Source organism: Salmo trutta, chromosome 32, assembly GCF_901001165.1.
Source record: "Salmo trutta chromosome 32, fSalTru1.1, whole genome shotgun sequence".
NCBI classification, from domain to species: domain Eukaryota; kingdom Metazoa; phylum Chordata; class Actinopteri; order Salmoniformes; family Salmonidae; genus Salmo; species Salmo trutta.
In genome coordinates this window covers 26,594,373-26,619,667 of record NC_042988.1, presented here as the reverse complement: position 1 = coordinate 26,619,667, position 25,295 = coordinate 26,594,373, and the positions used below count along the sequence as shown (strand labels likewise).

Sequence of the window (25,295 nt, the reverse complement as noted above, 5' to 3'; positions counted from 1 at the left end):
CATGGGATAAACAAACATACAGTCAATAACACAATAGAAAAATCTATATACAGTGTGTGCAAATGTAGTAAGATTAGGGAGGTAAGGCAATATATAGGCCATAGTGGCGAAATAATTACAATTTAGCATTAACACTGGAGTGATAGATGTGCAGAAGATGATGTGCAAGTAGAGACACTGGGGTGCAAAGGAGCAAAAATAAATAACAATATGGGGATGAGGTAGTTGGGTGGGTTATTTACAGATGGGCTGTGTACAGGTGCAATGATAGGTAAGCTGCTCTGACAGCTGGTGCATAACGTTAGTGAGGGAGAAATAAGACTCCAGCTTCAGTTATTTTTGCAATTCGCTCCAGTCATTGGTAGCAGAGAACTGGAAGGAAAGGCGGCGAAAGGAAGAGTTGGCTTTGGGGATGACCAGTGAAATATACCTGCTGGAGTGCGTGCTATGGGCGGGTGCTGCTATGGTGACCAGTGAGTTGAGATAAGGTGGGGCTTTACCTAGCAAAGACTTACAGATGACCTGGAGCCAGTGGGTTTGGCGACGAATATGAAGTGAGGGCCAGCCAACGAGATAATGCAGGTTGCTGTGGTGGGTATTATATGGGGCTTTGTTTGCAAAACAGATGGCACTGTGATAGACTGCATCCAATTTGCTGTGTTGGAGGCTATTTTGTAAATGACATCGCCGAAGTCGAGGATCGGTAGGATAGTCCGTTTTACGAGGGTATGTTTGGCAGCATGAGTGAAGGATGCTTTGTTTCGCAAAATAGGAAGCCGATTCTAGATTTAATTTGAAGAGCATGCATTTAGTTTTACTTGCATTTAAGGGCAGGTGGAGGTCACGGAAGGAGTGTTGTATGGCATTGAAGCTCGTCTGGAGGTTTGTTAACACAGCGTCCAAAGAAGGGCCAGAAGTATACAGAATGGTGTTGTCTGCGTAGAGTTGGATCAGAGAATCACCAGCAGCAAGAGCGACATCATTGATATATACAGAGAAAAGAGTCGGCCCAAGAATTGAACCCTGTTGCACCCCCATAGAGACTGCCAGAGGTCCGGACAACAGGCCCTCCGATTTGACACACTGAACTCTATCTGAGAAGTAGTTGGTGAACCAGGCGAGGCAGTCATTTGACAAACCAAGGCTGTTGAGTCTGCCGATAAGAATGCAGTGATTGACAGAGTCAAAAGCCTTGGCCAGGTTGATGAAGACGGCTGCATAGTATTGTCTTTTATCGATGGAGGTTATGATATCATTTAGGACCTTGAGCATGGCTGAGGTGCACCCATGACCCGCTCGGAAACCAGATCGCACAGGGGAGAAGGTACGGTGGGATTTGAAATGGTCGGTGATCTGTTTGTTAACTTGGCTTTCGAAGACTTTAGAAAGGCAGGGTAGGATAGATATAGGTCTGTAACAGTTTAGGTCTAGAGTGTCTCCCCCTTTGAAGATGATGACTGTGGCAGCTTTCCAATCTTTAGGGATCTCAGACGATGCGAAAGAGAGTTTGAACAGGCTAGTAATAAGGGTTGCAACAATTGCGGCAGATCATTTTAGAAAGAGAGGGTCCAGATTGTCTAGCCCAGCTGATTTGTAGGTGTACAGATTTTGCAGCTCTTTCAGAAAATCAGCTATCTGGATTTGGGTGAAGGAGAAATGGGGGAGGCTTTTGCAAGTTGCTGTGGGGGGTGCAGAGCTGTTGACTGGGGTAGGGGTAGCCAGGTGGAAAGCATGGCCAGCCGTGGAACAATGCTTATTGAAATTCTCGATTATTGTAGATTTATCGGTGGTGACAGTGGTTTCCTAGCCTCAGTGCAGTGGGCAGCTGGGAGGAGGTGCTCTTATTCTCCATGGACTTTACAGTGTCCCAGACCTTTTTGGAGTTTGTGCTACAGGATGCAAGTTTCTGTTTGAAAAAGCTAGCCTTAGCTTTCCTAACTGAATGTGTATATTGGTTCCTAACTTCCCTGAAAAGTTGCATATCACAGGGGCTATTCGATGCTAATGCAGTACACCACAGGATGTTTTTGCGCTGGTCAAGGGCAGTCAAATCTGGAGTGAACCAAGGGCTATATCTGTTCTTAGTTACATTTTTTTTGAATGGGGCATGCTTATTTAAGATGGCGAGGAAAGCACTTTTAAAGAATAACCAGGCATCCTCTACTGACGGAATGAGGAAGGTGCACAAAGTATTCTTTAACAATTATTTCGTTAACATGTTTCTCTGAGCAATTTTATTTTTATAAATCAATATAATTTTCTATTTTTATTTAGCATACATTATAGCTCAGTATTTGTATTTATTTTATGCAGTCTGTTTTACTCATCTTTATCAAGGGTTCCAATAATTTTGGAGGTGACTGTTTATAAGCAATTATAATAAATCAAGGTACTTCAAGCAAACATTTCTAATTTCCTGTTTTCATACCATGTGACTCTGACTCGCAAACCCATTGAGGCTCTAAATAACTGAAATTGCCTTTGTCAGTTTGCATCTTCTGAGATGAGAGACAATCTGATGGAGACTCTATCCCCACCCATTCAGACTTTGACGTCTGTACTAAAACAAACAGTTCTGAACCAATCAGAAACCTTTTCAAAACAATTCCACATCAGATTCAGGTAGACTACACATACTGCAGTTGCCTTAATCTAAAAATGAGACAGAAAAACATTTCTTAGATATACAGTATCTTGAACCACATTTAACAAAATAAATCAAGCTACACAGATACAAAATATTTATTCAATTAAAATATTGCGTGGCAAATAAAGTCTAAAAACAGAGAAGATACAGTACAGGGATAAAAGCATGCCATTACCCAGTAAAAAAAACAGTCATACAAATTATCTTTACAAAGAAAATATTTACAATGATTTTAATTTGTCCTTATTTGACAGGATGCACACCTTACTAGAAACAAATGTAACAGTCATGATCATGATTCTTGTACATGTTTTGGTTGATCTCTTTTAAAATTGAGATACAATTATAAAACTATATACACAAAATATACATTTCAATCTGACTCTCATAACTCGACCTTTGGTGGTTATGTTTTAAACAATGATTTTTAAAATAAAACCATGATTGCTTATGACTATTTTTTATAATTTGTTGCTTTAATCTGCTATGTTAAAGATCAGAGAAAGTACCTGGATAATGCATAATGTAATAATCCATGATGAGTTGTCCCTGGTTAAACCATGCAGGACTAGTCCACTCTTCTACAGTAGGAGGGGGGTTTCTCATCAGCATTATATAATCCAAAGAATATCAAGGTTGGAAAAAGACACATGAAACTGTCAATAGGAAAATCAGTGTAAAACAATGAATAACTTTGTAATCGTTACTCTTTGGAGTTTTAGCTTAAAATAATATCCAGGCCAGCCCAACGAGAAAGTACATTAATATTTACAGAATCGTAAAAATTCTCGCACAATACTGCTTAAAGCAAAATATAGTTGTCACAAAAAAACGGACATCAATCATCCCATCAATCTATCCTGGTCCTTTTGTGCTCTTTTGGCAAGACAGCACAAACAGATCTCAGACCAGTAAAGCATTAACTTATGCCTGTCATTAAACCAGGGTGATTATGGTTTTATAAAACTCCCAGGTGTTGCTAGGAGGTCACGAGGTCAGGCATCATGGGGTCATGTCCAGCAACCAGCGTCCAGCCCCCTAGATCTGAGACTCTCTCGTGTTCTGGGCGCTCTTGGATGTCTGGGCAAAGAGAGAGGGCAAAGACAGACAACAACGTCAATCAGTTGCTTTTTGATCAGACTCCGTCATCACAGTCCTTCATTATTAATGCTCTGCTGTCTCTCTCTTTCACCCGCCAGACAAAATGCTTCACTTAACACCTTCCTCACCCACCTCATCATCTTTAGGGAGCTTCGAACCTGGCCCAGAATCACACGTTTGCTTATTTTACGGAAACCATCAAAAATGACAGTTCTTTTCCTCCTTTGTTGTGCTTTGAAAGGTTTTTAAAATTGCCTTTGAGCAATCTCACTTGAAGGAAATGACTAGACTGATCACACCTCTGCTCAGGCCTGAACATGATGTCCCAAACCATGGTCAGTAATGATTAACGATTAAATTAATGGACTGATTAATTAAAGATGTCTCTGGATGGGGAAAGAAGTGAGAATTTTACAATGCGCTGTAAAACAAATGTTCCAAATTGGCCGTTAACCTGATAAGAGTGTGCCCTCTGAGAAATTGAAATTGAAGTACTCTGAAGTTTGGATGAATGCACATTTGACTTGTATCTAAATATTCTAATATGCTTATATCCTTTGTATAATACAGTAAATGTAATATTTTATGCAGAACTTTAACTTGCAGATCAGCCTTAATAATATTACAGATTCTGGGTTCTATCATGCAAATTTTTGTCTAATTTCTAATCCCCCTATTATTATTATTATTATTATATATATTTTATTCAGCACTATTAATCCTCCGCTGATTGGAGAAAACTAACGGCCAACAATACTTATTCTACTGCTACTCACAGCTATCTTCGCTCACATATACAGTACACTGTAATCTTAATTCCAACCCTCCAATGTCCACAGACTAACCCATCTTTCCTAGTACACGACCATTTTACTATTACCTTTTGCAATACATACTTCTATTTTACTGTGATGTCTTACGAGCGTCTTGAATCTCTCTATTTGTACCATTTCTACCAAGATTACCCTAAAGATACCTACTTTACCGAAGAGTGTAATCATATTTCCCATCGATTGATCGTGGTTTTTCAGATCTCCTAACAGTACTGTTTGTAGGTTGAACAAAGATATGACTTACAGTGGCTTGCGAAAGTATTCACCACCCTGGCATGTTCCTATTTTGTTGCCTAACAACCTGGAATTAAAATTGATTTGTTGGGGGTTTGTATCATTTGATTTACACAACATGCCTACCACTTTGAAGATGCAAAATATGTTTTATTGTGAAACAAACAAGAAATAAGACAAAAAAACAGAAAACTTGAGTGTGCATAACTATTCACCCCCCCTCCCAAAGTAAATACTTTGTAGAGCCCCCTTTTGCAGCAATTACAGCTGCAAGTCTCTTGGGGTAGGTCTCTATAAGCTTGGCACATCTAGCCAGTGGGATTTTTGCCCATTCCGCAAGGCAAAACTGCTCCAGCTCCAGCTCCTTCAAGTTGGATGGGTTCCGCTGGTGTAGAGCAATCTTTAAGTCATACCACAGAATCTCAATTGGATTGAGGTCTGGGCTTTGACTAGGCCATTCCAAGACATTTAAATGTTTCCCCTTAAAGCACTTGAGTGTTGCTTTAGCAGTATGCTTATGGTCATTGTCCTGCTGGAAGGTGAACCTCCGTCCCAGTCTCAAATCTCTGGAAGACTGAAACAGGTTTCCTTGAAGAATTTCCCTGTATTTAGCTCCAGCCATCATTCCTTCAATTCTGACCAGTTTCCCAGTCTCTGCCAATGAAAAACATCCCCACAGCATGATGCTGCCACCACCATGCTTCACTGTGGGGATGTTGTTCTCGGGGTGATGAGAGGTGTTGGGTTTGCACCAGATATAGCGTTTTCCTTGATGGCCAAAAAGCTCAATTTTAGTCTCATCTGACCAGAGTACCTTCTTTCATATGTTTGGGGAGTCTCCCACATGCCTTTTGGCAAACACCAAACGTGTTGGCTTATTTTTTTCTTAAGCAATGTCTTTTTTCTGGCCACTCTTCCATAAAGCCCAGCTCTGTGGAGTGTACGGCTTAAAGTGGTCCTATGGACAGATACTCCAATCTCCGCTGTGGAGCTTGGCAGGTTATCTTTGGTCTCTTTGTTGCCTCTCTGATTAATGCCCTCCTTGCCTGGTTTGTGAGTTTTGGTGAGCGGCCCTCTCTTGGCAGGTTTGTTGTGATGGCATATTAATGGTGCTCTGTGGGATGTTCAAAGTTTCTGATATTTTTTTATAACCCACCCCTGATCTGTACTTCTCCACAAATGTGTCCCTGACCTGATTGGAGAGCTCCTTGGTCTTCATGGTGCCACTTGCTTGGTGGTGGTGTTGTAGACTCTGGGCCCTTTTAGAACAGGTGTATATATACTGAGATCATGTGACAGATCATGTGACACTTAGATTGCACACAGGTGGACTTTATTTAGCTGATTATGTGACTTGGTAATTGGTTGCACCAGATCTTATTTAGGGGCTTCATAGCAAAGGGGGTGAATACATATACACGCACCACTTTTCCATAGTTAATTTTTTAAAAAATTTTCATTTCACTTCACCAATTTGGACTATTTTGTGTATGTCCATTACATGAAATCCAAATAAAAATCAATATAAATTGCAGGGGTTAATGCAACAAAATAGGAAAAATACCAAGAGGGATGAATACTTTTTGCAAGGCACTGTAACAACCACTCCTGGACATGACTCCAAAACCGAGCCACTGAAGGACAGTACCAAAAGAGATCATCTTTTTATTGTGTTTCCTCATGACAGAGTCTGCACAGGGCTGACTGTTCATTGTGCCATATACTGAGGATTATGTTTGTGGCGAGAATTCTATATAGTAGTTTACATTGAAAAGATCGGATTGATGCGTCCATTTTTTGTTTTGTATATCAGTTCATAAACCTGATTCAATGGTATTGGGACATCAAAAACCTGTTCCCAACTATCTTGAATTTTATGCTGTATATTTGTCAAACCTCTCAACCCTATATTGAAACTGGTACATTTTATGATTTATAACTGCCATTTTAAGCTATGCATGGTTTTTCATTGGAGGCAGACAAACCAATTAATTTGTTTCTGTTTTGAGTAATTGTCTCTTCCATTTTTGTGGCAGAGCTGCAATGAGTTGGTTATACTTCTGTTCTGTATTTATCTCCATACACATTTGTTAATTTCTCGTGTGACATAATTTTACCGTCCTTATTTACACTGTCATTCATAAACATGATACCTTCCTTCTACATTTCTTCCCCCCAAAAATCAGTACATTGGAGTTTAGACATATTTGCTGTAATATTTGTTCTGCCTCTTCTGGAGGATGAAATTTGAATTTTGACCAGCTCTGTATGGCTTCATTTTATAATAAGAATACTATAAACAGGGTTACGTTATCAATCCACAGGCAATGGTTTGTTTTAATCAGTATTAAAGCAAAAAGCTCACTTTTGAAATTGGATCTGCCTCTTAGGATCCATCTGGAAAACCAGTTTGGATTTAGATATAATTTTGGTATAATAGAGACTTTAAGAGAGAGGTTTAGTGCCTTAATATCCAAACTCATGTTTGTTATATAAATATAACTTTGTCTGGTTTGCCATTAAAATGTAATATTTTTTTCTCGCATGACTTGAAAAAGGATTCTCCTGAAGCAGGTAGAGCCATTAGTAAATATAAACTGAGATATCAATAGAGAATGAATCAGGGTAACTTTCCCATAGACGGACAGGTGTTTCCCTCTCTATGATTTAAGGATCCTATCTATTTTGTTTTCTATCGAAGTTAATAGTTCCAAGATCGTTAAACTTTTCTGGTATATGTACACCAAGCACAAACTTCACCGTCCACCCATTCAATCGAGAGGCCACATGGCAAAGTTAAAGTTAAAGTTTAGAGACCCAATCCATTGAATAGGAATAGGAATACACTGATCATAGGTGGGTTTCGCCCAGAGAAACTATCCAGGTCCTCAATAAGGCCCTTGAAGGTTGAAGATTGAGGACTCAAGAATATCTTGAATCATCGGCGTACATAGATATTTTTGTCTCTAATTCATAAATGTTTTGCCCCTTAAAGCTGCAATATGTAACTTTTGGGGCGACCAAATTCACATAAAAAAGTAAGTTATAGATCTGTCATTCTCATTAAAAGCAAGTCTAAGAAGCGGTAGATCTGTTCTGTGAGCTATTTCTATGCTTCCCATTCTTAAGTTTAGTTTTTGCGTCTTTTAATTTCAGTTTTGTACATCAGCTGAAAGTACAATATTTTTGGATATGGAACATATATTTCACAGTGGTTTAGATGGTTCAAGGATGCCCTACACTATATGTGCTTGTTTTGTCACATACTAAAATTTGAATTTTAGCAAGCAGGAAATGGTGGAGCGATTTCAGTGCACATTGCAGTGTAGCTTTAATGTTATCACTAGATCAGATTTTTACAGCTAACAGTTCAATGGCTATAACAAATAAGTCTCGTGACAGAGGGCACATTGTTTTACTCCTCTTAACTATTCAACCTTCTCAGAGAAGTAACTGTTATTTATTATTTTGCATGAAGAATTGTTGTACATTACTTTTACCCATCTTATGAGAGATTCTGCAACAACACCAAAATCCAGGCACTTACACAGATTCTAGACAGGATAAAAGGCTTTCTCAAAATTTGCTATAAAGATTATACCTGGTTTCCCTGTATTCCCGTAGGTTTCAATTATTTCTAGTAGTTGTGTAATGTTGTCTCCAATATATATTCCTTTTAAGAATCCCGTCTGATCGTGATGAATAATGTCTGGTAGGACATTTTTAATTCCAAATAATTTTTTGGCCATTTATTTTTTTTGAAGATGTTGGGTGTTTGTACTGCCTTCCTGGCTCCTGCTTCAGTAAGAGAGTGATCATTCACTCTTTGTGTGTCCGACAGGTAGCAATTAATATGCGAGTAATTAAAACATAATAGTTATGGTTCTTTCAGTAGAACATAAAAAGTTGAATATATCTCTATTGGAATGCCATCAAGGTCAGAGGTTTTTCCTGTCTGAAAGGAGTCAAGTGCCAACCATAGATTGTCATGTGTAATTAGGCCTTCACAATATTTTTTTGGTATCTGAAATAGTTTAACATGATTTTTTGGGAGAAAGATATCACAAAACTCATTGTCAAATGAGGTTTGAGGAACTTGTTTAAAATATTTTTATCCTTTGGTGGGATAAGGATTTATCCATCTTTGTAACTATTTTCTGTAGGTTATTTTTGGTTGTGTTTCTTTATTGAAGGTTTAGGATAAACTTGGTGCATTTTTTGCCATTCTCCATCCAATTTGCTCTGTTTTTTAGATAAGTTAAACATGATTTGTTTCATTAATAAGTTCCTCAAACTCCTTTTACGTTGTGTATAGATTATTCAGTGCTTCTGCAGTACATTCATCAACACCATTGATGTCTAATGTTAGATTTTCTATTTCTGTTGTAAGCCTTTTCTCTGTTGACCAATTTTCTGGGGATGAAGATTCAATTGATTGGCCTCCCATATGATAAGTGGATCCGTTGAACCTGTATTGTGCAAGAAAAGTATGTTATGTCCTTAGTTTTTGTTAAGAAAGTTCTGTCAGTCAATAAACCCAGTTAAAATTGTAAATATCCCTGTCCGCGTGGAAAGTCTGTCATAGTTATATGGAAGGATATAAGTTGATGATATGATCGCATTCGATCCTCAATCAATACATATTTCACTTTTGGCACCATAGAAAAGGACACCAGAAAATAATCAATCCGACTAGCTTGATTAAGCCTCCTCCATGTATATCTTACGAGATCCAGGTTTCTGAGCCAATATCAGTCAATTCCAACGTGCCCATAATATTCATAATCTCTATGAACGCCAGACGGTGATAGTTAGTATTATGATTTCCTTTACGGTCTACCAACTTACTTAAAACTGTAATGGTGTTATTTGTATCTAATTACTTTATTATAAATATTTTCAAAGAAGTTTGGATGGTCATTATTCGGTCCATATAAATGTATGAGCCATGTGTTTATCATCAAATAGTATAATCAAAGCAATCCATCTTCCTTGAGGATCTATTTAAACGTATTGCACCTCAAGATCTAGAATTTCTTAGTACATGACAGAAATAGATTTTACCATCCCATTCTTTTTTCCAAGGGCAGTTCGTCAGAATATATTTAATGACTTTCCTGTAAACAATAAATATGGTCTAACTTTTACTCGCAGAACATTACCTCGCAGAACTTTACCTCGCAGACCTTTTATGCAGAACTTTTATGCAGAACTTCGCTTCGTGTTCGCTGTCACTCAAATTCAACAGTGTTGGAGGACATGTACTTACATCACATTAAAGGACTTTCTGCTCTTTTAGATATTGGCTACTCAATTAGTAAGAGTTAATACCTGTGATTTGCTGTTGCTTGACTGGTTGGAGGAAAACTCTGAGTACTTCATCTTCTGTAGTGCACAGATGCTGACCAGGATCTTGCCATACTCCTCTCTCACCTACAAGGTGCAAAAAAGAGCACTATGAGCAAAGATGGTAGAGAAAGCTGGTCGAGCAGGGGTGGGGGGAAGGGAATAAGTAGACCAGAACCAGCTGTTATTGTGCAGTTTCCAATTTTAAAAAATGGTCACTGTTCCGGTCTCTGTAAGTGGGCGTTCGTTCTCTAGTGTGACCATGTTTGAGCATACTCATGAGAGACAGGGAACGGCCATTTACATAGACATAACCTTGACCATTTATTTCAATGGTATACAGCTTTTATGCATCATCTTAATTATCCACCATATTTGTTATGAGTCCAACAAGCACATATTCGCCTACCCTTAACTGTAGGCCCTACAGTAAACTAAACTCAATCAGTATTATTTAAACACTTAACAACTCATTTGGAATTTAGCCAAAGTAGAATAACCCAAAGCCATGTATTTAGAGAGTTGGGCCAGTGTGGTTTCTGCGTTTTGATGCATTTACATGACACTGTTAGCTCCTAAAAAATACTATATAGAATGAGCATAATGGTGCATGTACATGACACTACAACATTCTATGACAGCCATGTTAGCTCCCCATTTAACATTACATGGGGAATATTTAAACAATGCTGAATTCCTCCCCCTAGGCTTTTGTTTGGGGAGGGTCCTTGACTTTGTCCTTGACATTTGGTTTGGCCCGCCAGAAGCTTCCAGAATGATCTTATGTATTGATGAACAATGTTATTTCAGTTTTTTTGGTTCGCGTCCCACTACTGAGATTACATTTCATCCCACCAAGCCCAACAGTTTGGACTCATCTGTACAATGTCCATATTAGAACTGCTTCAAGGCCCCTGGTTGACAGAGTCTTGAGTCGTGACGTACTTGTTTAGAGAGCAGGCAGTGCATGAGGAACACTAGGACCCCCTGCAGACTGTTGAGGATGGTGAACAGGTACGACATGGCCAGCGTGCTTTCCTCAAACTGGAAACAGCCAAAGATCCACATGGTGCCCAGCACACACAGCTGAGCAACTGCAGTTATGGTGAATGCCCTGCAGGAGGCGACAAACACACATAAAGTTAGATCGAGGGCATGGGTCACAACATGTCATTTTATAGTAAGGCCTGTTTTTTCCCCCACATGTTCTGGCCAGGAAAAACAGTGGTCCTTTGTTATGGGCTATAACGCAGCCTGTGTGAGAACGTCCGTTTCTTTGCCGGCTCACTTGATTTTGCGGAGTTTGTCAAGGTCAGGGTTCAGGCTGGAGAACTTCTGGGCCAACTTCCACACCGTGATGAGGAAGAAAAACACGTTCACCTAGGAGGGGAGAGGGAGATAAGTAGAACTAACATGACACAAAACATTGTAAGTAGGAGTGATGAAACTATTCCACCTTTCATCTGTGATACGCACCATGATGATGATACAGACAGGGCCAAAGAAGCTCCAGATGAATCCATCCTCAAGGTTGAGCCAGCAGCTAAAACACACAATGCACACATGAAGACACATCAATACCTGATCTCTATAGTACACAACAGAGAAGGACAGGGAGTCAGACAAATATATGTAGGGAATCCAGTCAGGAGATGACACTGTCAGGGATCGATGCAGTGGTCACTCACTGGCGCTCGGTTCCGTATCCTTTGGCGTTGACGAGGGCAGAGATGGCGACGATGACAGCAGGAACGCCGTAGCCCCCCGCCATCATGTAGAGGGGCCTGAAGGTGGTGTTGAAGACCAGGACCACCATCCTGAAGAGCTGCACTCCCTCCAGACACATCCAGCAGAACGCTGCCAGGAAGAAGAAGTGAAGCAGTCCAGCCACCACCGCACAAGCAGACTGAGGAAGAGAGGAGAGAGGGATGAAGAGAAAGGAAATAAAGGGGTGAGAGTGATCGACAAAACTAAATGTGAGTGAAATGACATATACTGTAGATAGTGATAAGGTTCACAATACAATACGTTACCCACAACTGAACACACAATCGCTGCATACATTAACATTTCTTCCTACTAAAACATTTTTCTCACCACCCACATAGACAGAGTACCTACACCACATGTAAATGTTACACACATTGTCACATCCTCTGACCGCCCACGCCAGAAAAGCTCAGTGGAGTTTTCCTTATTCAATCTTGTTCCGAGGGCAATTCTGCCTCGAGGGCAGAGCGTATGTGATTGGTTGGATGCAAGCTTACCTGGCTCTCGGTGCGTGAGATGCCGACAAGGAAGACCAGGTTGGCAATGAAGAGGCTGAGGCAGAGGTGGAGGTGGATGGTATTGCGGGTGCTCCGGATGGAGCGGATCAGGGAGAAGGTGAGGATGCAGATGAAGAGACACAGCAGGGACAGGGACAGGCCCACCCAGGTGATCAGCTGCAGCTGGAATGTGTCCTGGAGGGAGGAATGGAGGCGAAGACACGTCACCATATAGTCACAGCAGTGGAAGCTGCTGAGGGGAGGATGGCTCATAATAATGGCTGGAACGGAGTAAATGGAATGGTACCAAACACATGGAAACCATATGTTTGATGTATTTGATACCATTCCACTTATTCCACTCCATTACCACGAGCCCCAGGTAATGTGTCACCAACCCCCTGTGAGTCACAGTGACTGACAACTTTCAAGGATGTGTCTTAATAATATAGACAACATACCCCTGGATCAATAATAATGGAGCCCTATCTAGCCAGGCAAGACACAGAACACATTAAAATAAAAAAAATCTTCATGGATTCACTGTTCTCAAATGAATGCAAACTTTTTAAAAGCCAAACGATCTCCTATTGCACAAACTATTAGAAAAGGCCTTGTTCCTACTCTGTCTTACAGCAGAAGTACAGCTAGACTAAAAGAGAAATCCCCCTCACCTTGAACTCATAGAGAGCCATAAGAACAGCAAAACTGCTGAGGTGGTAGCAGGAGCACACCGTGTGGGTGGCATTGGACTTCACCAGGAAACAGCCTCGATCAGACCAGGTCCCTTCTCCCGACTCAGCATCCCAGTACACACAGGTGTAGTTACCTTCATCTGACTGGGAAACAACATTCACAATTACCATAGAAGAGAAGTAGAAAAACAATGTTACTCCAGGACACTTCACATAGTGACCATCCCAGAAAAGCAAAGCAGGTTCACTCAGATGTCTGCATAGATCTTGAAATATAGTGCAGCATATGAATAAGATTTGACACTGCCACATTCACATAGACCATCATAATGGGATAGAGGCGTAATGCTTTTGCTCCTCACCTCCTTCAAATGGGAGAAGGTGAACGTGACTGGCTCCTTGAGAAAGGATGTGTCCTTGTTACTAATGGTGGCCGTCACCACTTTGGAGTTGATCTGGAAGCTGTGGCCCTCCTGTGCCTTCAGCCCTGAGAAGGAATGGTTGGTGGATGTCTCCAGACCCTTATAGCTGAGCAGGGACACCGTTACAAATCCTGAGAAAGCAAATGTTTAAGTCTAGGAGTTTGTATACTGTGTACATTAATTTCATATTATATCATTACATTATAAAGATTGGTTCTGATGATTGTGGTGGGATTATGATGGCAGTGTTCAAGCTGATCATGAAGATGAGGATGATGAAGATGGTAACCTGGGTAGGAGGTGTCTCCAGCAGCAGTCTCCCAGTGGCTGTCTAGCTGAGCGTGTGTAGAGGACAAGGTGAGGGGTCCCTGGGGTGAGGAGGCATTTCTCTTCACCAACAGCTCCACCTCTGGAAGCAAATACATTCACATCTTCACAAACAGGCCTACAGTAGGTGAGATGTTCCAACTCTCAGAATGGTTATCTGCTAGAAAGGCAGACTTGTGCGCAGGAAATTATGCAATGAAATGTGACCCATATAGCCTAATGAAAAACTTTGTAAGCTATTCAAAAATGGCCACAAATGAACATATTCTACGAAGGAAGTTATGACAACTTGTCTTCCGTTAGGTGGCTTCAAAAACCAAAACAATCATGGCTGAGTTTATGTTGTCTGGACTCATGGCTGAGTTCAGGATGTTCTCCTACCGGTGTGAGTGTTGAACCTCCTGGTCTCGGGGTGTTTCAGCAGAGGTCCTATCATTCTCAGAGCAGTCTCTACCAGGTCCAGCAAGACACTCACTTCCTTGTTATTATTCAGAGGCCCGCCAGACAGGAGCCTGTCTATAGCAGACAACAGAGTCTACAGAGACACAGAGAGAGATGGGGGAGGAGGGGTTACATAGACAGTCAGAGAGGCTGAGACTTTTATTTGTTACATGCACAAGTACAGTGAAATTCTTAACTTGCAAGCTCTACGCAACATTGCAGCATTCAATATCAAAATAGTATAACTGATAAAATAAATAAATGAAATAAAACACAAGAAATAAGAGAAGAAGAAAAGAAGAAGAAGAATGTTATATACGGCAGGGTCAGGGCCAATTCCGAATTGTACATGACTATATATTTGGCATACACTAACCACAATGCTATGTTTAGAAGTCATACAGCGAAAGGAGGCTAGTTTCCATTATAAGCTAGATGTACCAACAGTCATTGTTTCACTGCATGTATCCTTTCCTTAATGTGTGTGGGCTGAGTCTGAACCTGCATATGTCAACCTCTATGATGGATGCCTGGGTTGTAATGAGCCTCAAATATAAGTAAGGGCTTCAAATATAAATAAGGGCCTCAAATATAAATAAGAGCCTCAACTATAAATATATAAATAAGCAGTAGTACCTCTAGCAGGGCCTCTCCATCGACTTGTTCTGCCGTATTACTCTCACTCAACTCCAGACAACTGGTCCTCATCAGGGCCACAGCATCCTGCAGACCTGGGATGACCTGAGAACGAGGGATGAGGAGAGAAAGTGTGGAGAGAGAGAGAGCAGGCAGGGGGGGGGGGTAGAGAGAGGAGGAAGTTTGTCTGTATTTTGTTCTGCAGATATTCACACCTATTCCCTGTAGGTGTGAATCATTACACTGTATACTCATGTGGCTTACCATCTTAAGATGCTTCTCACTCGGAAACGTGTCACAGTTCAACTCTGTGGAAACAGAAGAGATGAATGAATAAGGCATCTTAAATGAAAATATATTTTTTAATGAAATTATTGATGAAGTGATGACAACTTGATCATGCAGTGGAAGTATTGAAATTGTAATGTTGAAACAGCTCCATCTCAATGAGAATGATGATCTATAAATGTGATTCTCACCAGTACATCTCCCCTGCGGGTCTCCGTAGTTGGTGAATCCTGCATGGCACGCACACCGATGGCCACTGTTGGTGGCATTATGGCACGTTCCATTCCCTCCACAGATAAACGTATTTATTTTACACAAGTCTACAAAGGAATGACAGAAAGCACAGGTGACATTTTCATAAGATGTTCAGATCTACCTAAAACCGATCAATTCACATAATATCAATTACACATTCTGGTCATAAAGAAATGAGTATCTGGTGCTTCATGGGGAAGAGGAGCAATTGAGAAAAAATACATCAAAGGGTATAGATAAAAAATTATTTAACTTTCTCAAAATTCCCAGGTTTTCCCCAAATCCCGGTTGGAAGATTCCTGGAATTAGCAGGAAATCTGGAGGCCTCCAACCAGGATTTCTAGAAAACCCATCCATGGTGATAATACAATTCCTCCCATACCTTTAGCACCTTGAGCGTCCTCACTGTCTGTGGTTGCTGTCTGGTCTGTGGTGGCTTTCTGATCTGTTATTTCCTCACATGATTCTCCATTCCCTGTGAATTGAGCTTTGCCAGACTTCAGGCCAAACCCTGGATTGCAGACACAGGAGTAGTTGCCTGGTGTGTTGACGCACTGTGCATGTTTCTCGCAAATTGTGATGTTGTCCACACACTCGTTTCTATCTACATGTGGGTAAAAAATACCATTAGGAAAAGGAAACTCTCACCTTTTCGTACATGATGACATCCTGTATATGCCTGATATGCTCTCTGGATGTACTGTACACATCTTTTGATAGTTAGTGTTATCACCAGTTTTCTTTGGCATCTTACCTTCACATGTGACTCCTTGGCCAAATATAAATCTTTCCACTCCAGTACTGGACACAAACCCCTCATTGCAGATGCAGGAATAGGACCCTAATATATTGTTACACTCGGCATTGGGACCACAGGTGTCCTTATTCTCCAAACACTCGTTGATGTCTTGAGGCACAGAGAAAGGAATAGTCAGTCACACCTCAAATGCAAATGTAGAATATACATTGAACAAAAATATAAACGCAACATGTAAAGTGTTGGTCCCATGTTTCATGAGCTGAAATGTTGTGTACACATTTGTTTACATCCTTGTTAGTGAGCATTTTTCCTTTGCCTAGATAATCCGGCATATCAAGAAGCTGATTATACAGCATGATCATTACACAGGTGCACCTTGTACTGCGGACAATAAAAGGCCACTCTAAAATGTGCATTTTTGTCACACAATACAATGCCACAGATTTCTCAAGTTTTGAGGGAGCGTGCAATTGACTCCATGTCACAGGCGTCGAAATGAGTAGACCAAAGCGCAGCGTGTATAGTGTTCATCTTTAAACTTTTAATGAAGACAATAGAACCAAAAACAATAAAACGACTGACAACAGTTCCGTAAGGTACACTGACAAAACGGAAAACAACAACCCACAACCCCAAAGGAAAAACAGGCTGCCTAAGTATGGCTTCCAATCAGAGACAACGAACGACACCTGCCTCTGATTGGAAACCATACCCGGCCGAAAACCAACACATAGAAATAGACAACCAGAACAAACCCACATGGAAACAGAAAACCCAAAATACATACAAAACAAACCCCCTGCCACGCCCTGACCATTCTACTATGGCAAATGACCTCTTTCACTGGTCAGGACGTCACAGTACCCCCCCCCCCCCCGAAGGTGCAGACCCCGACTGCACACCAAACCAAAAACCCCACAAAAAGAACCCTAAACAAAAAGGGAGGGAAGGGAGGGTGGCCACCGTCCATGACGGCTCCTGTGCTACACCCAGAGTCTCCGCCGGCTCCAGGCATAGCCCCCGTTCTGCCCGCAGATCCCTCTGCTTCTGGGACCCTGACCTGTGGATCATTACCAGAGGTTCCGCACTGCTGGCCACTGCTGAAGGCTCTGGGTTGCAGACCACCACTGAAGGCTCTGGGTTGCAGACCACCGCTGAAGGCTCTGGGTTGCAGACCACCGCTGAAGGCTCTGGGCTGCAGACCACCGCGGAAGGCTCTGAGTTGCAGACCACCGCGGAATGCTCTGGGCTGCAGGCCACCGCTGAAGGCTCTGGGCTGCAGACCACCGCTGAAGGCTCTGGGCTGCAGACCACACCGCTGAAGGCTCTGGGCTGCAGACCACCGCTGAAGGCTCTGGGCTGCAGACCACCGCTGCAGGCTCCGGGCTGAGAAGCGTTGCTGGAGGCTCCGGGCTGAGGAGCGTCGCTGAGGGCTCCGGGCTGAGGAGCGTCGCTGCAGGCTCCGTGCCATGGATCATCACTACTGTTTCCGCGCCATGGATCATCACTGGAGGCTTTGCCATGGATCATCCCTACAGGCTCCTGGCCATGGATCATCACTGGAGGCTTCGTGCCATGGATCATCCCTACAGGCTCCGGGCCATGGATCATCACTGGAGGCTTCGTGCCATGGATCATCCCTACAGGCTCCGGGCCATGGATCATCACTGGAGGCTTCGTGCCATGGATTATCGCTGGAGGCTTCGAACCATTGATCATCACTGGAGGCTTCCTACAGGGAGCTGGAACCGGTCTTACCAGACTGGGGAGACGCACTGAGGACTGCGTGCTCAAAGCAGGCACCGGCCGTACTGGGCTATGGAGGCGTACTGGAGGAAGAGTGCGAGGAGCAGGTACAGGACGTACTGGGCTATGGTGGCGCACTGGAGGGAGAGTGCGCAGAGCAGGCACAGGGTACACTGGGCCTTGGAGGCGCACTGGAGGTCTGGCGCTTGGGGCTGGCACAACCCGTCCTGGCTCGATGTTGATTATAGCTCGGCAAGGGCGGAGCGCTGGTACAGGATGAACTGGGCTGTGCTGGTGAACGAGGGGTACCGTGCGTAGAGCAGGTGCAGGATAACCTGGACCGAAGAGACGCACTGGAGACCAGATACGTTGAACCGGTGCACTTCTCCCTGGCTGCCGGCCAACTCTAGCACGGCAACGGTAGGGAGCTTGCACCGAGCGCACCGGGCTGTGAGTGCGCATGGGCGACACCATGCGCACCATCGCATAACACGGTGCTTCTACAGTCACTCGCTCCCCACGGTAAGCACGGGGAGTTGGCTCAGGTCTTAACCTCGCCTTCGCCAATCTACCCGTCTGCCCCCCCCCAAAAGAATTTGGGCGACACAAATGGCAAATGACCTCTTTCACTGGTCAGGACGTGACACTGCAGGAATGTCCACCAGAGCTGTTGCCAGAGAATTCCAAAAGCCGCCTCCAATGTTGTTTTAGAGAATTTGGCAGTACTTCAAACCGGCCTCGCAATCGCAGACCACATGTACGGCGTTGTGTGGGCGAGCAGTTTGCTGAAGTCAACATTGTGAACAGAGTGACCCATGGTGGCGGTGGGGTTATTGTATGGGCAGGCATAAGCTACGGACAATGAACACAATTGCATTTCATCTATGACAATTTGAATGGACAGAGATACCGTGATGAGATCCAGAGACCCATTGACGTGCCATTCATCAGCTGCCATCACCTCATGTTTCAGCATGATAATGCCCAATGTCGCAAGGATCTGTACACAATTCCCTGAAGCTGAAAATGTCCCAGTTCTTTCATGGCCTGCATACTCAACCGGCGAGTTGAGCATGTTTGGAATGCTCTGGATTGACATGTACAACAGCGTCTTCCAGTTCCCGTCAATATCCAGCAACTTCACACAGCCATTGAAGAGGAGTGGGACAACATTCCACAGGCCACAATCAACAGCCTGATCAACTCTATGCGAAAGAGATTTGTTGTGCTGCATGAGGCAAATGGTGGTCACACCAGATACTGACTGGTTTTCTGATCCACGCCCCTATCTTTTTTTAAGGTATCTGTGACCAACAGATTCATATCTGTATTCCTAGTCATGTGAAATCCGTAGATAATGGCCTAATTTATTTCTTTCAATTGATTGATTTCCTTATATAAACTTTAACTCAGTAAAATATTTTAAATTGTTGCATGTTGCATTTATATTTTGTTCAGTACAGTATAGTCACTATAGCGAATAAGTCTATGGATTCCAAAATTGCAGCAGTGCTGTGTTCTCTGGCCAGGACTGCAATGTACAGAAATGCTATAAGGTAACTAAAAAAGAGAGTTGTTTACCTATACATTTTTCAGGTGAGTCAGCTGTGAAGTTCACCCTCTGTGATGATGATCTGAACCCAAGAGCACATTGACAGTAGAAGCTTCCTTCAGTGTTGAAGCATGTTGCATTCTCACCACAGATGTGTGGTGTTTCATCGTTATAGTCATCACTAGGAAGATTACACTCATTCTCATCTGGGGTCAAAAACAGAGGCATTGAGAAAGTGTGAAGAGAGGTAGAATGGTTGGGGAATGGGAATGGTCATTCAAAATATAAGATATATATATATATATAATACAAGACAGACATGTACATACCAGTGCATTTTCTCCCCTTTTTAGAGAATCCTTTGGGACAGCCTGATACATGTTCCATCAGCAGGGCAAGGTGAAGAGCTGCAGAGTAAGCAACAGGCAGATTCTCCAATAAGTTGTCCCATTATCGTGTGGTCAGTGCTATCCTGGATACTTGGAACATCCCTACCCTAAAGCCTAACCCTAACCTTAACCTTAACCTTAACCCTCACCTTACCCTAACCTTCACCCTTACCTTTTTACATTTCAAATTCAATATGGTAGGGACGTCCCAAGGATCCAGGATAGCACAGAACATTATGGTATTGGGGGAGTGCCCTGAACATGTGCAATATTGACAAGTACACGACAAAACTACTTTCGTAGAACCAACCTTTGACTATGATTGTAAGGTTTTAACATTAATCAGTTGGAGACGTCTCAGGCACAGAAACTTGCAGCAATAGTTTTTAAAGGTTTAAAGGTTTATCTCTCTCTGTTCAAAAAGGTATTCCCCCTGTCTGGATTTCAGCAGATGATTCCTACGGCAACTGTGGTCACAGGATATGCCCATAATAACCCCTGAATTGCACACGGCTGTCCGGAGGTGACCATTTTCTCTTTACCAGGAAGCCATCACCTGGTATGGGACTGTGTGATAATGACTGTAAACCTCTTGTCTGTATGATAGTGAATGGGTAGTCAGTCCATTGTGGTAATGAGTGGAGAGAAGAGGCAGCAGTAGAGTGGAATGTTGTGGTAACAGAGAGAGTCTTCTAAAACATTGTGTAGCACCCTCCAAGCTCATCATTAAGCTCGGAGCCCTGGGTCTGAACCCCGCCCTGTGCAACTGGGTCCTGGACTTCCTGATGGGCCGCCCCCAGGTGGTGAAGGTAGGCAGCAACACCTCCAGTACGCTGATCCTCAAAGGGTGCGGGATCAGCCCCCTTGTGTACTCCCTGTTCACCCATGACTGCGTGGCCACGTTCGTCACGTTCACTTGCAGACGACAAAACAGTGGTAGGCCTGATTACCAACAATGACGAGACAGCCTACAGGGAAAGGAGTGAGGGCCCTGGGGGAGTGGTGCCAGGAAAATAACCTGTCCATCAACTTCGACAAAACAAAGGAGCTGATTGTGAACAGCAGAGGGAGCACGCCCCCATCCACATTGACGGGACCGCAGTGGAGAAGGTGAAAAGCTTCAAGGTCCTTGGCGCACACATCACTGACAATCTGAAATGGTCCACCCACACAGACAGTGTGGTGACAAAGGCGCAATAGCGCCTCTTCAACCTCAGGAGGCTGAAGAAATTTGGCTTGGCCCTTGAGATAGAAGCTGTCTTGGCCCATAAGACCCTCACAAACTTTTACAGATGCACCATTGAGAGCATCCTGTCGGGCTGTATCACCGCCTGTTACGGCAACTGCACCGTCCGCAAAGACAGAGCTCTCCAGAGGGTAGTGTGGTCTGCCCAATGTATTACCCGGGGCGTACTGCCTGGCCTCCAGGACATCTACAGTACCCGGTGTCACAGGAAGGCCAGGAAGACCATCATGGACCTCAGCCACCCGAGCCACGGCCTGTTCACCCCACAACCATCCAGAAGGCGAGGTAAGTACAGGTGCATCAAAGCTGGAACCGAGAGACTGAAAAACAGCTTCTATCTCAAGGCCATCAGACTGTTAAATAGTCACCACTAGCTGGCCACCGCCCCATACCCTGTCCTGAACTTTAATCACTGTCACTAGACGGCTACCACCCGGTTACTCTACCATGCACCTTAGAGGCTGCTGCCCTATGTACATAGTCATGGTCACTTTAATAATGGAACACTGGTCACTTTACATACTATTTTATATACATACACTCCGTACTCCAACATTGCTCGTCCTAATATTTCTATATTTCTTAATTCCATTATTTTACTTTTTAGATTTGTGTGAATTGTTGTGTATTGTTAGATATTACTGCCAGCATTTCGCTACACCCCCAATAACATCTGCTAAATATATGTGTGCGACCAATAACATTTTATTTTATTTCATACTTCTAAATTCTAAAGAATTTGACATGAAAGGTTTCAGCCACTGAGACACTAACTAACCAAATGCACCTAAATAGGGATAGTCACCTCACCTCAATTAGCCAGCCCTTGCAACGTGTCATCAAAGACTTCCTGTCTACTTCACGGCAGCGAGAAATCACACTGAATGTTATCACCTTGCTGTGATGTCATGGCAACAAGGACTTTTTTTTCTCTCTCAGAAAGTGTATGTGTGTGCATACGTGTGTGTGCTTTTGTATTTGTGTGTGTACATGCACATGTGTGAGTTTCAAAGACAACATGGGTGAGGGGTGTGAGTGTTATCAGACTGTGGGGTGCTTCAGGGGAGATCACAGAGTATAGATACCACTGTTGAAGGCCGAGGAACAGAGAGTCTCTTTAGAGAGAGGGACCCAGAGTCTAGGATGAAGAATAGGGAGAGTGTCTCTCTGGCTGTCTCTCTGTCTACTGCTAATTCCTCTGAATGTGCTCCTTCAGGCATTTTGTCCTCAGATTCCCAAAAGTCATTCAGTGTTATGACAACGGTCTGCTGATTTTCCACTTACTGGAAATAAGTTATAAATGCTAATGCCGTAAAAGGGATTCCACAAGGAAGCAAGACAGATCTATTAGCCACTTGTAAAATAGTTTCAATAAACTGAACAACTCAACAATTTCAACAGGCTATTAACAGGATTTTAAATGGATTCCAACCCTGGCATACACAATGGCACGTTGTCGTCTCAAATATCTCAACGGGAAATGCTGTGCTCTCCCCCCTACCTTATGTCTTAGAGATGTTCTCAAATGTTATGATTAAACCACTATATCATTAAACCTGCAATTACTGAGAAGAACGAGATACATTTCTGCTGTCATCTGACTTCTTTCAATACAAAGGATTAAAATAACTCACAGTGGTGTAAAGTAGTAATACTTTAAAGTATACTTAAGTAGATTTTTGGTGTCTCTGTACTTCACTATTTATATTTTTGACAACTTTTACTTTTACTTCACTACATTCCTAAAGAAAAGAATGTACTTTTTACTCCATACATTTTCCTTCACACCCAAAAGTACTCGTTGCATTTTGAATGCTTAGCAGGACAGGAAAATGGTCCAATTTACACCCTTATCAAGAGAACATCCCTGGTCATCCCTACTGCCTGACAGACTCAGTAAGCACAAATGCTTTGTTTGTACATGATGTCTGAGTGTTGGAGTGTGCCCCTGGCTAACCATACATTTTTAAAACAAGGCCGTCTGGTTTGCATAATATAAGGAATGTGAAAGGATATATATATTTACTTTTGATACTTAAGTACATTTAAAACCAAATACTTTTAGACTTTTACTCAAGTAGTATTTTACTGGGTGACTTTCACTTTTACTTGAGTAATATTCTATAAAGGTACCTTTCATTTTCCTTAAGTATGACAATTGGGTACTTTTTCCACCACTGATAACTCAACCATTCCGCTTTACTTAATACAATTTTTTCAGTTGTTCCTAAAAGTAGTTTCATAAAAGTATGTCAGAAATTATGTCTAATGCAATCTGAGAGTAGCCTGATCCCAGATCTGTTTGTGTTTGCCATGTGACCATGACCATAGGGGTTGTCAAGACAGTAAGAACAGATCTTGGAGCAGGCTAAACTGAGAGGTGTTCAACCCTGTAGTGACCTCCTATGTGACCCTGATCATGATGACCTGCCAATGAATTTGCACATTAGCATTTCAGGCAAATCCTAATTTAAGTCAAAATATCACTATGTTATGCTTTGATATCAGTGGGAGACTAAGTGAAAATTCAATTCAAGTTAGGATTTGCCTCTTCAAGTTTAACAGCCACGTCTTCTACTTTTCTCTTCATCTAATCATCCCCAACCAAACATAAACACTGTCTGATTTAGTGCTTTCTCTCCCAAACCCACAACCTTCTCCATAGCAACATGACTTCTGTGTAAACAGTTTACATAAAGGACTCACCCAGAATCAGGAGATGCACTCTGCCTGTCATGGTGAAGAAGAATCTCGCTATCTCTTCTATGAGAATCACAACGCACAAGATTAGACCAGGGCTGAAACTCTGCCCCTATCTGAACGGTCTATTCAAAAGTGTGATAAAGATCCGTCTTCTCTTCTTCTCAAGAGTTTCTCCAAACTTCTCAGGGTTGTTTTACTGAAGAACAATGGCACCCATATCCATCAACTCAGTCAAGCTTCTGTCTAGTAGATTGAGTTCTGCTGACATCACCAAATGAGAGATAAAATGACAAGTAGTCACTGTGCTCTCATCACTTGCCTAGAACTCTCTGTCTCTGACTCGCTCTCCTTCTCTTCCACCCTGTGTGTTTGGCTGTGGTGGTCTGGGCTGTGTCTGGCTCACTGACATACTAAGAGGTTTCTGGGCAGAGTTTCAGTTGAGCCGCTGCTGTTGAGTCACGCCCCTGAGACAGTGAGGGAGGGCAATGAGGTTGGAGGACAAGGAGGGGGGTTTAGCAACTGCTGCTGTTTAATTTAATTTTTTGATCTCTGCTCTTTAGGGTTCCATGACAACAACACGACCTAAACTGGACTCTCTCTCTCTCCAATTTAAGGGGCTTTATTGACAAAGAAAACATTTGTTTACATTGCCAAAGCAAGTGAAATAAGTGTGTACTCTCTGTTTAGGGCCAAATAGCATTCTAGTTTGCGCTGTTTTTTGTTGTTAATTCTTTCCAATGTGTCAAGTAATTATATTTTTGTTGTCTCATGATTTGTTTGGGTCTAATTGTGTTGCTGTCCTGGGGCTCTGTGGGGCCTGTTTGTGAACAGGCCCCACAGCTCTTCTCCAGATTCATCTCTCTGTAGGTGATGGCTTTGTTATGGAAGGTTTGGGAATTGCTTCCTTTTAGCTCTCTCTCTCTCTCTCTCTCTCGACATTTCAAATGTCATATTATGGATATATACTGTGTTGTAATGATGTGCAAATAATTTCCTCCCCCTCTCTATGTCTTTCTTTCTATCTACAATCTTCTTTTCCACTTCCTCCACTCTATCAAACTGTATGGCCTAAATTGAATCAGACATTAAGGAGTCTGGGTTGTGAGACTGTTCATTGTTATACAGAACACTGCTTGGACACACTCCCATCGGCTGTGGTTGTCTATTAATGGTGGTGATGACAAATATATGGTTGTCTCCTTTTCGTCTTTGAGCAGATGGTGTCTGTTCATACTGATAACAATGTAACAATGTAACAATGTAGTGTAATATACAAAACTCCCAGTGGAATCCACTAACAATGGACATTAAAAACAAGTCATTTTCTTTCTGTGCGTAAATCAAATGTTATGATTTAAAGTAAACATTTATTACTTTATTTTTTAAGTATAGGACAGCAGAATATAG

The 25,295-nt window shown here is 42.4% G+C and overlaps 1 protein-coding gene across 1 annotated transcript; it reads right to left on the bottom strand.

Annotated features, from left to right (window-relative positions):
- Positions 1 to 2,724: 2,724 nt before the first annotated feature.
- LOC115171581 (CD97 antigen) lies at positions 2,725 to 24,310 on the bottom strand. Its single transcript, XM_029728553.1, has 19 exons — positions 23,892 to 24,310; positions 19,880 to 19,957; positions 19,580 to 19,756; positions 16,247 to 16,399; positions 15,875 to 16,096; positions 15,429 to 15,557; positions 15,214 to 15,257; positions 14,950 to 15,054; positions 14,254 to 14,407; positions 13,835 to 13,954; positions 13,486 to 13,676; positions 13,103 to 13,267; positions 12,429 to 12,623; positions 11,850 to 12,067; positions 11,638 to 11,704; positions 11,450 to 11,541; positions 11,107 to 11,275; positions 10,147 to 10,248; positions 2,725 to 3,727 (listed from the first exon to the last, which is right to left on the bottom strand). The coding sequence occupies exons 1-19, from the start codon at positions 23,920 to 23,922 to the stop codon at positions 3,686 to 3,688; spliced, it is 2,454 nt and encodes an 817-aa protein (XP_029584413.1). The 5' UTR covers positions 23,923 to 24,310; the 3' UTR covers positions 2,725 to 3,685.
- Between the last annotated feature and the right edge of the window lie 985 nt (positions 24,311 to 25,295).